Source organism: Schistocerca gregaria, chromosome 7, assembly GCF_023897955.1.
Source record: "Schistocerca gregaria isolate iqSchGreg1 chromosome 7, iqSchGreg1.2, whole genome shotgun sequence".
NCBI lineage: Eukaryota > Metazoa > Arthropoda > Insecta > Orthoptera > Acrididae > Schistocerca > Schistocerca gregaria.
Window position 1 is genome coordinate 389309782 of NC_064926.1, and position 13910 is coordinate 389323691.

Consider the following 13910-nt stretch of genomic DNA (forward strand, 5'->3'; position numbering starts at 1 on the left):
TTATCCTCGTTTTGCTTTTGTTGATGTTCATCTTATATGATCCCTTCAAGACACTATCCATTCCGTTTAACTGCTCTTCCAAGTCCTTTGCTGTCTCTAACAGAATTACAATGTCATCGGCGAACATCAAAGTTTTAATTTTTCTCCATGGATTTTAATACCTACGCCGAATTTTTCTATTGTTTCCTTCACTGCTTGCTCAAAATACAGATTGAAAAACATCAGGGATAAGCTACAACCCTGTCTCACTCCCTTCCCAACCACTGCTACCCTGTCATGCCCCTCAACTCTTATAACTGCCATTTGGTTTCTATACAAATTGTAAATAGCCTATCGCTCTCTATATTTTACCCCTGCCACCTTCAGAATTTGAAAGAGAGTATTCCAGTCAACATATTCAAACGCTTTCTGTAAGTCTACAAATGCTAGAATTGTAGGTTTGCCTTTCCTTAATCTAGCTTCTAAGATAAGCCGTAGGGTCAGTATTGCCTCACGTGTTCCAATATTTCTACGGAATCCAAAGTGATCTTCCCCAAGGTCGGCTTCTACTAGTTTTTCCATTCGTCTGTAAAGAATTCGCGTTAGTATTTTGCAGCCGTGACTTATTAAACTGATAGTTCGATAATTTTCACATCTGTCAACACCTGCTTTCTTTGGGATTGGAATTATTATATTCTTCTTGAAGTCTGAGGGTATTTCGCCTGTCTCATACATCTTGCTCACTATATGGTAGAGATTTGTCAGGACTGGCTCTCCCAAGGCCGCCAGTAATTCTAATGGATTGTTGTCTACTCCCGGCGCCTTGTTTCGACTCAGTTCTTTCAGTGCTGTGTCAAACTCTTCACGCAGTATCATATCTCCCATTTCATCTTCATCTACATTCTCTTCCATAGGGCCAACAAAAATATTTGACCACTTTGCATCGTGTGCCGCGCCAGAATAATTGTTTCTGCCGAGGTGATGGGACTTTTTTCCAAAACAGGGCATTTTTCTACAATTCACTTGTTTATCTGTGATGGAAGTTTTGTGCACAGGCTTTGTACTGTGCCTCAGGAATGTATGGATGCTGTCTGTACTGAGAGAGTTTGGCGCTGTCTGCAGGTCGTGTGGGCATCACACTGTGCTGTACTTGGTTCGAGCCCGCTACCAGCACCGAGGAGGATCAGCGGGCGGCGGAGACGGCCCTTCAGTTCGAGGTATGTGGCCAGCTACAAGTCTCTGCTGGGCGCTCCTTTGTACTGATGTATGACCGCTGGTAGTAATTATCGGAATATTTATATTTCTGCCTCACTGTACTGCCTGACATGGGGCAGGTAATAAACAACCTGTACGTGAGAAGAGCAGTTCAACAGGGCACCGTGCAACAACCGAATACCTTTATGAAAATAATTTGTATTTCCGTAAGTAATTGGATTCACGAATTTAGGGTCTTACAACATTTTCCAGCAACAGCTGACGTGTATGAATGCATTCCAACACGCTGTCAACCCCACACTTGAACGAGAATAATGTACATATGCGAGGAGAGGGAAGAATGTTGTTGCGTCCGGCTTACGTCGACAGTCTGCAGGAGGTCGAGCGGTCAGGACTTGTGAGTGGGCATCCAGGGCTGCCGCTAAATTAAATCAAGTAGAGAGCATATATGTCGGTGTATGGAATACCAGGTGTCGGTCAGTCTAGGAGGACGAGCAATTAAATAAGTGGGCAACGGATGGGGAGGCGGTTGGAGGCCTGTTACAGGGCGCAGAGCCAGAAGCTCTGCCTCCCAAGAAAGACGTCTGTTGTGGTCGAGGTCTTGACCGTACAACATTTTCGAGCAACAATTGACGTGTATGAATGCAATCCACCAGGCTGTCAACCCCACAATCGAACGAGAATAATGTACATATGCAGAATCTTCCAGAGTCCACACACATGACCTGTGTCCAACGCACGCTGTAGGCTAAAATCAATGGCATGAATTCTCTAGCGATTTCAGCGGAGGGCTCAGGCGTCTCTTCTCAGCAGCTTGAACTGGAGAGAATTGCCTCGGTTCTAACAGGCAGACAAATTTCCGCTATGCCCAGCGGAGGTTTCTCTGGGAGAAAACTTGTAAAGATTTGATTGGGCCTTTGAAATAATTTTTTTTAAAACAGTTCTCTAAAATATTCTTCGGCTGGCTGCGACCCTCTACGGTAATGTCTCGACATGAATTCAGCTCCTCATCTTACTAGGTAGGGACTTCAGAAAGCAAGTTACATCTGTCGTCCCACACTAAGACCATTGTGCAACAAGTGTGACGAACTGAGTACCTATTGTGTACGACTTTGTACACAACGCTAAGGAGAGGTGGCTACAGAGAGGCAATGTCGTTGTAAGAAAGATGGGCAGGAGCAGAAATGATTAGCAAACAAGTTGACTCAGTAAACAGAAGATTTATTTAACTTGTATTTCACCAAGTGTATGAAGCTTTATCACAAATAATGCAGGGAGAAATAGAGTCCAGCTACCACAGTGTCAACAAGGATGAGGCTCCCTGAACTATGAACGATGATGCGGTAGCGAAGAGACTCCAAGCGCAAGTGGAGCGTCTTGCTGTCGCCAGCTGTCCTATAATGCAGTGGCAGAGGACGCTCGTGGTATGGGGCTGCTGAAGGTGTGGCTCAGCAGATGTGCTGCATTGGATCCGCCGGGTCCCCTACAAACGCTGTCGACGTGTGATGGGAACATTGCAATTCCGTTACCAACTTCGACACCCTTGGAGTGGTACTGATATGTCATACCACAGTATATCTTCCAGGTTTTCCGTAGTCACATTTCTGCTATGGTACAGATAACAGGTTCATCATATATGTGGGGAAAATCAGCTGCTAAACAATTTTTGAATTCTTGGTAAAAGCCCTCAGCTGCCTTTTATGCACGGTGCAAAATAAAAGAGAGCTTAAGGTTTTCACTATGAATTTCAACGCGGCGCATCACAGTGTGTGAGTGAAATGATGCAAAAACTGGGAACATAATCCAAACTTGAAGTAAACAGATGAGTAAGAGTCTTACAGACAAAACGTCTAAATGGCAAACAGACTCACCGTGAAACTCTGGTCAAAATTCAATATCTGTACAAAATGCAGTGTAGTGAAATGGTGTCAACAGTTTTCCCAAGGACAGACAGATGTGTGTGATGCTGGTAGGGAAGGAGGCTCACTGAAGTCGTCCACAGGCAGCAATACCCAGACTACCGTCCTCGTCTCCACGGAAGAAATGGGATGACATGTGTAATTTACTTTCTGAAGTTCCTCATATCTCACCTCTCATTGGGTTTGGCAGCAAAGTGTTCTACAGTACCAAGTGTTCTGCACAGTTCGCACTGGTTGTTTTCTTGTATCCTATTGTCCGTCTTAGATGTATTTTCCTTGTCAATCATATCGGAAACTTATGTTGATATTGAATAACGTCCTTCTTTCCCATGCTAAAAATCACACATTTGCGTATGAATGTTTCTTTTGAAAAATATGCAGTTCTTGAGGAATGATTAGCTTAGCAATATTTTTGGGAATGTACAAACTCCGAGTCATGTTGGGTCGTAAATAGGATCGTCAGGGATATAAACTGTATGCCAGCCGCAGTGGTCTCGCGGTTCTAGGCGCGCAGTCCGGAACCGTGCGACTGCTACGGTCGCAGGTTCGAATCCTGCCTCGGGCATGGATGTGTGTGATGTCCTTAGGTTAGTTAGGTTTAAGTAGTTCTACGTTCTAGGGGACTAATGACCACAGCAGTTGAGTCCCATAGTGCTCAGAGCCATACCAACTGTATGTTATTGCCCCGACTTCCACCCTACAGTCGAAAACAGTGGAGGCCCATTCCACATGTATGATGGGTCATCCGTCACAAAAAATGGTTCAAATGGCTCTAAGCACTATGAGACTTAGCACCTGAGGCCATCAGTCCCCTAGACTTAGAACTACTTAAACATAACTAACGTAAGGACATCACACACATCCATGCTCGAGGCAGGATTTGAACTTGCGACTGTAGCAGCATCGCGGTTCCAGACTGAAGGGCCTAGAACCGCTCGTCCACAGCGGCCGGCCCATCCGTCACATCCAGCGTGTTGCTATCACTAATCTGTCTTTATACGAGTGGCTGGGGTCGCAAGTATTTTCAGTCAGCACTTCCAGAAGGTGCTGCATCCCTCCAAGATTCTCTCAAAAAATCTGTTGTAAAGCACAGTGTTGGTGTAGTGTAATAAACAGTGCCGTCGATAGTGCGACAAAGAACATGCGAGGGACTGCTTAGGAGAGCTGATGGGAGAACATTCTGCGCATCTATGCTGATACAGTCGTATGCCAGCCTGTGAACACCATAACAGATCCAGTTGAACCCTTGCATTGTTATGCAGTGCAAGTGTCTATGAAATGAATCTATCGCCCCTTACAGTCGGATATACTCGTCAACGTTTTGAAATCACATCCTCCCATTGCGACTACTAATAAATGTTTTTTTAGTCTGATCACTTCCCACACACCTCCGGTGATAAGTCCGAACACGAGCCACAGTAACTTTGCTTTCCAACTGCGTTACATTCCGAACAAGTAGCATTTATAGGTGTATAGGGCCCAAACAATTGTGATATGTCCGTACTCACAGCAGCTGGATGTGGTTTTTCACGGCCTACCATTGCTTCCCAGAAGCAAAACCCTCCCGTCACCTCGTCCTTATCACATATTTGTGGAGGAATAAAGGGCACAATAACAATTAAAAAGCTCTCGATTCGTTAGTTTATTTTACATACGTTCTTGCTCAGTAGTAGGTATGTGCCAGAGCAGGATGAACTGACAAACTTAATGGCTGACTTTTTTGAAAACATCACCGAAACCCCCCACCCCCACCCCGCCATAACCACCCAGATATCTCATCCCCACGAGATGTTGCGATTTCGCCATTGCCACGAAATTATTTAACATATAGGTCTTCCAGCTAATGAGGATGAAGAACAGACTGTAAATATTCTGCTCCTGTGATGTTGTGAATAAATGGACTTGTCTCTAGATTTCATCATGAATGCTGCGTCACCATACTCTGATGTAGTAGATTGTGGCTGTTCGTATATTCCCCCACATGCTGTCCTTGTGGTGTCGCTGGAATGAACCATAGTTCAATAATTGGTGTGTTTGTTGGAGTCGAGTACTGACCTGCACCATGTGGTTGGAAATCCTCAGTGCACTTCTGTTACTCAGAGCCAGCACAACAGAAAGAGGAATGGGATGAAATGGTTTTCATATACCCAAAACAACATGTAACTACCCTCATTCATCTACATTTTTGTCCTTTTTTCCTCAGTTTTACGCATTTTTCGTCAATTTAGAAATTTTATCAGTTTTTTCCGTAATTTCAGCGCATTTGACCCAGTTCCTCGAGTTCAAAACCACTGCTCTCGACGACTTCTCACGAAAACAAAATGTCACTTCGCTTCGATCTCATAGAACTATCGTCAAATGACATGCAGCATAGTTCTCAATTTCTGTATCGTGTTAAACCAACACCTCCATTACTCTGCGAGTGCTGTGTGCTCATGGACATATCGTGAACGCGGTCTTGGTGCATTCCACGGCTAGCTGTCATGAGGTATAGATGTCTGTGGGCTGACACTCCCAACCTTCCACAGACACCACATGCATGCTATTGCGGAAGTGGTATGAAGTCGAGCACTGGCCTGATGCAGTGATGGAGTTTTTTATAGCACCACACATCTGTTCGGAGATGACAGCAGAGGGTGCATATCCTATTGGACCTGCGGTATGTGTTTATTTTAAATATCTATTAGTGGTGTTTTTGAATCATATAATGATCTGTCATTAGGATATGTAGTTGCCAATACATGCATCTCGCACACTGACAGCCAAGTTTTTCCCTCAAAATAAATAAAGACTTTACCTTCCTCTCCAGTAGTTCAGTACAGACTGAATCTCTTTAGTGCCAATTCACAAGTGAGGAAGTGGAGGAGGAGGGTGTCTGACTGTTGATGGTATTGTGAACTGGGGATGCAAAATTTGAAATTTCCACCATTTTGAATTTTCCGTCATTTTTTTGGAATTCCACAATTTTGGAATTCTGCCCCAATTTTGAATTTCCGACCACTTTGAATTTAATTAATTTGCATAATTAATTTAATGGATTGACATATTAATTTAATTAATTTGCATGCCAATTTAACTGTCATGTTACCACATCGATACTCCAGTTAGGGAGAGGAGATGGGCAGAGACCAACAGAGAGCCGCAGCATGAATAAATGTGGCAACAATGCAAACTGCCCATTCATTGCTGAACACAATGCATCGCCATTGACAAGCAGTCGTTGCCTTCCAGTCACAACACCACGCCGGCCCGTGTGGCCGAGCGGTTCTAGGCGCTTCAGTCTGGAACTGCGCGACCGCTACGGTCGCAGGTTCGAATCCTGCCTCCGGCATGGATGTATGTGATATCCTTAGGTTAGTTAGGTTTAAGTGGTTCTAAGTTCGAGGGGACTGACGACCTCAGATGTTAAGTCCCATAGTGTGAAGAGCCATTTGAACCACAACGCCACTCCGAACACAGCAGAGTGTTTTGTTGTTTATGGAAGCTTGTGCATGGGGCAGTTGTTAGATGGACGCCTACCAATGGTGGAGGACGGCACAGAACGTTTCAGAGGTTCCATTGCTTGTACTCGGATGACAGACCCAGACGTGAAAGCTGTTTGCTGCAGAATTTCGGCGATCCTCTGTTGCTGTGGTCAGGCGTTGTCATCCAGAACCTTGATGACGAGTGTGCCTATTGTCACGTTCCCATGCAGCCCAACATAGACCACTATCACATCCAAATGCCTCATAAATCTGCATATTATACGATTCGACCAGTGCGAAAAACTGAGTCCCACAATGAGGCTCCTTACAGACTGTGTCGTGCGCCGATAATGCTATCTCACAGAAGTATGCGGCATCCTCTCGTCCTTCACAGTGACCACGCAACATCTGACGCTGTTCTCACCGCTTATATACCCTACTATGCCTGGTAACGAAACACGAACAGCGCTAATGCGCTTTGCTGGCCACTTCACCTGTCACAGGCAACTCGTAATCATTTACATATCCGCCAATGGTGTGTTTGTGTACTAAGTTACACTGACGCCCGATCATGCCTTCTGAGTGCTTCACTTTCTTTGTCGGCAGTGTATGTTAAATTAGGACCTGTCAGATCAAATCATCTGACTACAGCAGAGATGAGTTAGTCTAGCCATTGTCATTACCGTGCAGACGATGTACTGGAAAGGTTGCATTAACTGGCTGTTGTGTTGGTAGAATTTTTTTTACATTATAAATGAAAAAACACACGGCACTGGTGCAATATCCTACAATATTTATTGATATACAAATTAGCTTTCGGCTGTTATGCCACCGTCAGATATTTGACAATGGTGTCACAGCCAAAAATCTATTTGTAAAATAATAAATTCTGCAGAATATTATACCAGTGTCGTGTGTTTTTCCATTCATAATGTATCGGAAAGGTGTCTCAATAGCCGGACATAAACCGTGGTTAATGAGAAACGTTTGTGGATTCGATCGAAGTCTGTTGATTGTTACCGCTTTAAGACCACTGTACCACAGTAAAACTGATTTCAGCTGTCCGTCTCGTACCAGGCGATACTGGAGCGTACAGAAAAAACTGCCGCCTGCCCAAGGCGCTATCGCTTCTTCCCTGCTAGTTTTCCTTCTCTCTCTCTCTCTCTCTCTCTCTCTCTCTCTCTCTCTCTCTCTCTCCCTGTCTTTCTCTTTCTCTGTCTCTCTAAAATACATCTTGCAGACAACCATGGTAAGATGGAAATTCACGCTTAATCGGAAACTGTTGCTTCTGTAGGACAATATAGCTCCCTCAGTTATGTCGTGTGAAGACACTTCGATTGGAATACGTGTAGTAAAGGCATCCCATATTTTGCTTCAGAAGACATAGAATCTGCTCATGACCCTCCATGTAGCACTCAAGCATATAAATAGCGTAAAGGCTGCAAATCTCGATATTCTTGTGATTCAGTTACAAGATATGTTTGGAACATGAGTTCCACTGTACGTGAGAATACGTATATTTCACAACTAAAATTGTGCGAACGACAGCAAACATTCAAGAACTGTCAAGCACTACGGGTGTAGCATCAGTTTCAAGTGGACGCTTAGTACATACATAGGTGCACATTTTTCATAAAAGAAACACTGTACCACAGATAAATACTACTTCAGCTCAAAATGCTTTAACCATTTCCATCATGTGTGGTATATTATATAATTATATTGAGTTAGATCGCGATATAAGTGGGAAAGGCGCCTATTCTTTAAAGGGAACCTAGATGTTAGAAGAAAGACTATAAACGTCTAGCAAAAAAAATTTTAAACGGCAATCACCAATTGACGAAGCCCATTCACAACTACTGTGCAGACTTAGAAAGGAGTTTACTAGATATATTTATGGGCTGTCGGAAAAAATTATATTCTAGCCCATATAAATGTACTCAGCTTTTGAAATCGTCATATCCGCGATAGCTTTGCCCCAGATATTGTACTGTTGTTCTAAATGAGGTCTGAGCCTTCACGAAGAGCATTGCGAAACCAGGCTTGACTTTTACGCGTACGCTTCGATGATCGATCACAAGCAAATTCATATTTTGCTCCGCCAGTGAAATTCTCTGCGGTTTTGCGTTAATAACGATGAGCAGTTTGCGGTTATATATCGATCTGAACTCCTCCCCACATGAAAGTGCACAGCTTTATGGTTAGTCATGAATGCGCTGTAGTGTTCAAACGTTAGATGGAAACAGACAGCTTTGTACCGAATCACGCATATCGTGGAAATTACTTGCCAATCTGTCACTGAACACGCAGCTGTTGAACTTGAACTGCTGATGAACTCTTCGTTCAGCACCCCAGGTCATTAGTAACAATCAAAACTCAATGATCACGTCTGGCACCGAGGTAGATGACTCACTGGTAGGATAATGGCGAAACAGTACGTGCCGGCCTTACTGAAATGTTAGTAATTTTCAGATTGCAGCTGGAGGACGCCTAATAAGAATTTTTTTTGTCTTCCTAACTTTAAACCGTCTGAGCGAAATAGTTTTTACCGCTTTTATTTACAAATCAAACACGAGATCGAAGAGAAGTCGCCTGGCGCTTCCAGGATCCTACTAAATAATTAACAGTTTTTTGAAGATCGTTTTTAATTTTTTGTTTTTAATGTGGTTTAACAGTTTTGTCTAGGACAATTGTATGAGTCTATTGCTGATCTTATGTATAAGATTTAGAGCCGGCCGCTGTGGATGAGCGGTTCTAGGTGCTTCAGTCCGGAAGCGCGCAGCTGCTGTGGTCGCAGGTTCGAATCCTGCTTGGGGCATGAATGTGTGTGATGTCCTTAGGTTAGTGAGGTTAAAGTAGTTCTAAGTCTAGCGGACTGATGACCTGAGATGTTAAGTCCCATAGTGCTTTGTGAACCATTTTTATAAGATTTGGTGGATCGCTTGACCACTAATATATGAAAAAACAGATTGTACATCGGCATTTCTTAGTGTATTTTAAGAGGGGATGCCAATATACCTTCTGTTTTTATTTAGTGAAACAAGGATTTAAAACTACTATATTGGAATGAAACTGGGTTTGTATTTTTGTAATACAGCTTGCTTTACTTCTACTACATGACGCAAACTGAGACAGCTGTACTTTTTGTAAACAACAGCCACTGTTTCCGTCTACGTATAAACCAATAAAGTCATATGATGACATGTACTGCTGCGAGTTTGTTGGCTTGTAACTCACTCAAATGGTATGTTGACTAGAATGGATCATTGCTATTGGATAATATGGTGTTTTACTTATTGTTTTGTGTAACTCAATTATGATCTGTAATTTCCTTGTATTTTAGCACTAAGACGGCTATTTATTGCAGAAGTCCGGATATGCTAGAAAAATAAGAAAGCCAGTGGGATTGGTTAATAAAAGTATTTCACAAACTTCTCACAACACAAACTGGTTCCATTAGAACTAATGTATGCACAACAGCTACGCAACACTGAGTGTGGTTAACAATACCAACGCTATCAGACGTATACTGCGTGCTGCATCTGAGCCGCTAAGGCTCGCTATTTATTTTTGTTTTTTGTTTTTTTGTTTTTGAAATGACCTGTCTTCTCAGTACTCGCGTGATGTCGATATCGAGATCGGATTGGAGTCTCTGGCCGCCGCAAATCTTTGGCGATTTGGCTTCCCGCGCGCCGCGAGGCTGACAGAACGAAGAATAAGGGGGAAGCTGGGAGTTATCTCTTTATCTCTGGACTGTGCGTGAGGAGCGGCGTCGGTGTCGGAGGGCAAGGCCGCTTAGTCGGTTGGCCCCGCCCAAGGAGTCGGTTGGGGACGGGATGCTGTGGGCTCGAAGAGCTTAGTGTGAAGGCCGGTGTTGTCCCGATGGTGGTCATCGTGTGGTCATTCAAGGGCTGAGAATTGATTTCTTGGTTCTGCCTTTGGATTCCGACGAAGAATTACGGCAAGTTTGGTGTACGAGGTGAACATAAGAATTATAAAACGGTGCGCGCTGGTGGCGCGTATATCGGACTTGTGAGTGGTGTAAGTTTCGCTTCGGTACTGCAGTCTCCAGCTAGAGCGCTGCATGGGATGAGAGCGTTGATATCGGCATTGTTGTCTAGCTGTTTTAAAGTAAATGACTGTTTTGGGTCGAAGATGGATCCAAGTGAAGGACCGAATCATTGCTTGTCTTGATAAAAAACCCAAGTCAGCCCCCAGAGTATTACACTGTTGTCTACAGTTATAACGAGTAATTAGACACTCTGGTAGTGTCCATGAATGAACTTTGGAGGTACTGTTAAGTGTTTGTAATAATGGAAAGATTGACTGCGGAGCTTTTCAGTCGGTCGCTTATAAATCCCGTTTATTGTAATTCAATTCTTACGGTATTTTACGGTCCTACTTGTCGTGGCGAAATCATAATTTGGCTGGGGACGTCATTCTGTGGTTTGGTGTGGCCCTCCCAATAGTTTTAAGCCCCATATATTTTCTTACTTCCTCTGCTGTGGTTGCCTTGCAACAGTTGATTTTTCTCTTGTCCACCCCACCGTACTGCTGGTTGGTGCGGTGCGGTATAGTCGAAGTATTCAGTAGTACCGCATCTACTCCCTCTCCCGTTTTAAGATTTGCGAGTCGCATCCATATAGACGTATAATCCCAATATGCAATTTGTATGAGTTGGTTGCGCCCTGTTAACTTCTGTACATCGTGGAAAATCCTTGCCGTGCCGCATGTGACCCTGAAGGACAGCACGTAGCACAACAGCGCATGACCACGAAGAAATCAAAATATATGTCTTGTATATTATTATTTAATGGATGTAACCACCGAGCTTAAGAATTGATTTGTGTTTTTGTATTTATTTTGAAGGTAAAAGATTTACATACCTGATTAATTATAACATATGTGCTTAATTATTTGTCATAATTCGTTGGGTGTTGTATGCATCACATCTAGGGAGGTTTATGATGTAAAGTGTTTAAAAGGAAGGAAAATATTTTGTGAAACGGTGCGCATCGTAGAGGCTAGGGGGTTTGAGTGTAAGTTGATAGTAGTCACATTTTATTGCATTTGTTGTTTTAGTTAAAACTTCTTGATCAATATTTCATTGCCTTTAGCGATCACAGGTGATTGATGTTGCGATGTGGCGCTAGAATCTTCTTTAATCTTGCATTATGCAATTTGTATTTTTTTCCTTTGCTTAAAAAGGGATTTTGAGTTTTGAGCGTTGTAAATCGATTCTGGGAGCTGTTCTTTGATCTGTTGTTATTGAAGAGACTGTTGGTTAAATAATGCTTCAGGAATTTTCATTAACAAACTACAGGGTGATTCAAAAAGAATACCACAACTTTAGGAATTTAAAACTCTGCAACGACAAAAGGCAGAGCTAAGCACTATCTGTCGGCGAATAAAGGGAGCTATAAAGTTTCATTTAGTTGTACATTTGTTCGCTTGAGGCGCTGTTGATTAGGCGTCAGCGTCAGTTGATGCTAAGATGGCGACCGCTCAACAGAAAGCTCTTTGTGTTATTGAGTACGGCAGAAGTGAATCGACGACAGTTGTTTAGCGTGCATTTCGAACGAAGTATGGTGTTAAACCTCCTGATGGGTGGTGTATTAAATGTTGGTATAAACAGTTTACAGAGAATGGGCGTTTGTGCAAAGGGAAAAGTTCTGGACGGCCGAGAACAAGTGATGAAAATGTAGCACGCATCCAGCAAGCATTTGTTCGCAGCCCAGGAAAATCGACTCGTAAAGCTAGCAGAGAGCTGCAAATTCCACAGTCAACTGTATGGAGAGTCCTACGAAAACGGTTAGTTATGAAACCTTATCGTCTGAAATTGATTCAAGCACTGTCTGCAGCTGATAAGATAAAAAGAATCAATTTCTCTGATTTTATCCTTGCTCAAATGGAAACAGATGAATCTTTCATTTCAAAGATTGTGTTTAGTGATGAAGCAACTTTCCACACTAACGGGAAAGTCAACCGTCACAATGTCTGTATATGGGGCACTGAGAATCCGCGGGAAACAACTCAGTATGAACGTGACTCGCTTAAGGTGAACGTTTTCTATGCCATTTCAGCCAATAAAGTTTTTGGTCCCTTTTTCTTCGAAGGTGCTACTGTAACTGGACTACAGGAGCTGGAGATGTTAGAGAATTGGCTGTTCCCTGAGCTCGAACAAGAAGCACAACAATTCATATTTCAGCAGGATGGAGCGCCACCACATTGGCACTTATCTGTCCGTAACTACCTGTACGTCAACTACCCGAAGCGATGGATCGGCCGCCAGGCAGCCCGTGACAGAGCACTTCATCACTGGCCTCCAAGAGGCCCTGATCTTACCCCTTTCGATTTTTTCTTATGGGGTTATGTTAAGGATATGGTGTTCCGGCCACCTCTCCCAGCCACCATTGATGATTTGAAACGAGAAATAACAGCAGCTATCCAAACTGCTACGTCTGATATGCTACAGAGAGTGTGGAACGAGTTGGAGTATCGGGTTGATATTGCTCGAGTGTCTGGAGGGGGCCATATTGAACATCTCTGAACTTGTTTTTGAGAGAAAAAAAACCTTTTTAAATACTCTTTGTAATGATGTATAACAGAAGGTTATATTATGTTTCTTTCATTAAATACACATTTTTAAAGTTGTGGTATTCTTTTTGAATCACCCTGTATATTAAGGATCTTGCTGTTCATGATAACGAATGTTCACTTACTATTTTAAAATCGAGTTAATAAAGAAAAATTACACATTGAGGTGTATTGTTCACGACAGTAAAACCATACTTCAGATAACTGACGTCATGAAGTCCATTTTTGTTTTGATTCCCTTCCGCCACTGCCACTTGTACCAGACGTGGGGGCTGCACAGATATTTTAAGAAACCTGCCCATTTTATGCTCGCTCAGAGCGAAGCGCGAAGACAATCACGCCCGTACTTGCTGGCGTACTCGGACAACTGACTGTAGAGACCGAAAACGCGTGACTACGCCTCCGCTGACCCCTTCTCACCCCCACGCCTCTACCGCGCAAAAATTATAATTATATCTCTGCCCACAGACCGCTGCGACCTCTTTTCACATTACACTTGATTTCTCGATCAGTATGGTATCAATAGAAAGAAAATTAAATACATTGCCTTTGAAATCGCTGACTTACTTTTATTCTGGTTCTGGGGTCGCCAGAATATTTTTACTTGGAAAGGGGTCGCGTTTTGAAAACAGTTGAAAAGCACTGGCTTAGACAATCCAGTTATAGTTTACGTTCATTACCCAGGTGGCACGTGTAGCGAATTGCTGTGCTAAAAAGAGTAGATATTGACAAAGAC

At 43.1% G+C, this 13910-nt stretch overlaps 1 protein-coding gene across 1 annotated transcript in view; it reads left to right on the top strand.

Annotated features, from left to right (window-relative positions):
- The window catches only part of LOC126281185 (myrosinase 1-like), a 225146-nt gene that overhangs the window by 183138 nt on the left and 28098 nt on the right, over nucleotides 1-13910 (top strand). Inside the window, exon 7 of the mRNA XM_049979885.1 lies at nucleotides 1102-1196. Within this exon, the coding sequence (XP_049835842.1) occupies nucleotides 1102-1196 (95 nt within the window). The remainder of the gene's footprint in view (nucleotides 1-1101; nucleotides 1197-13910) is intronic.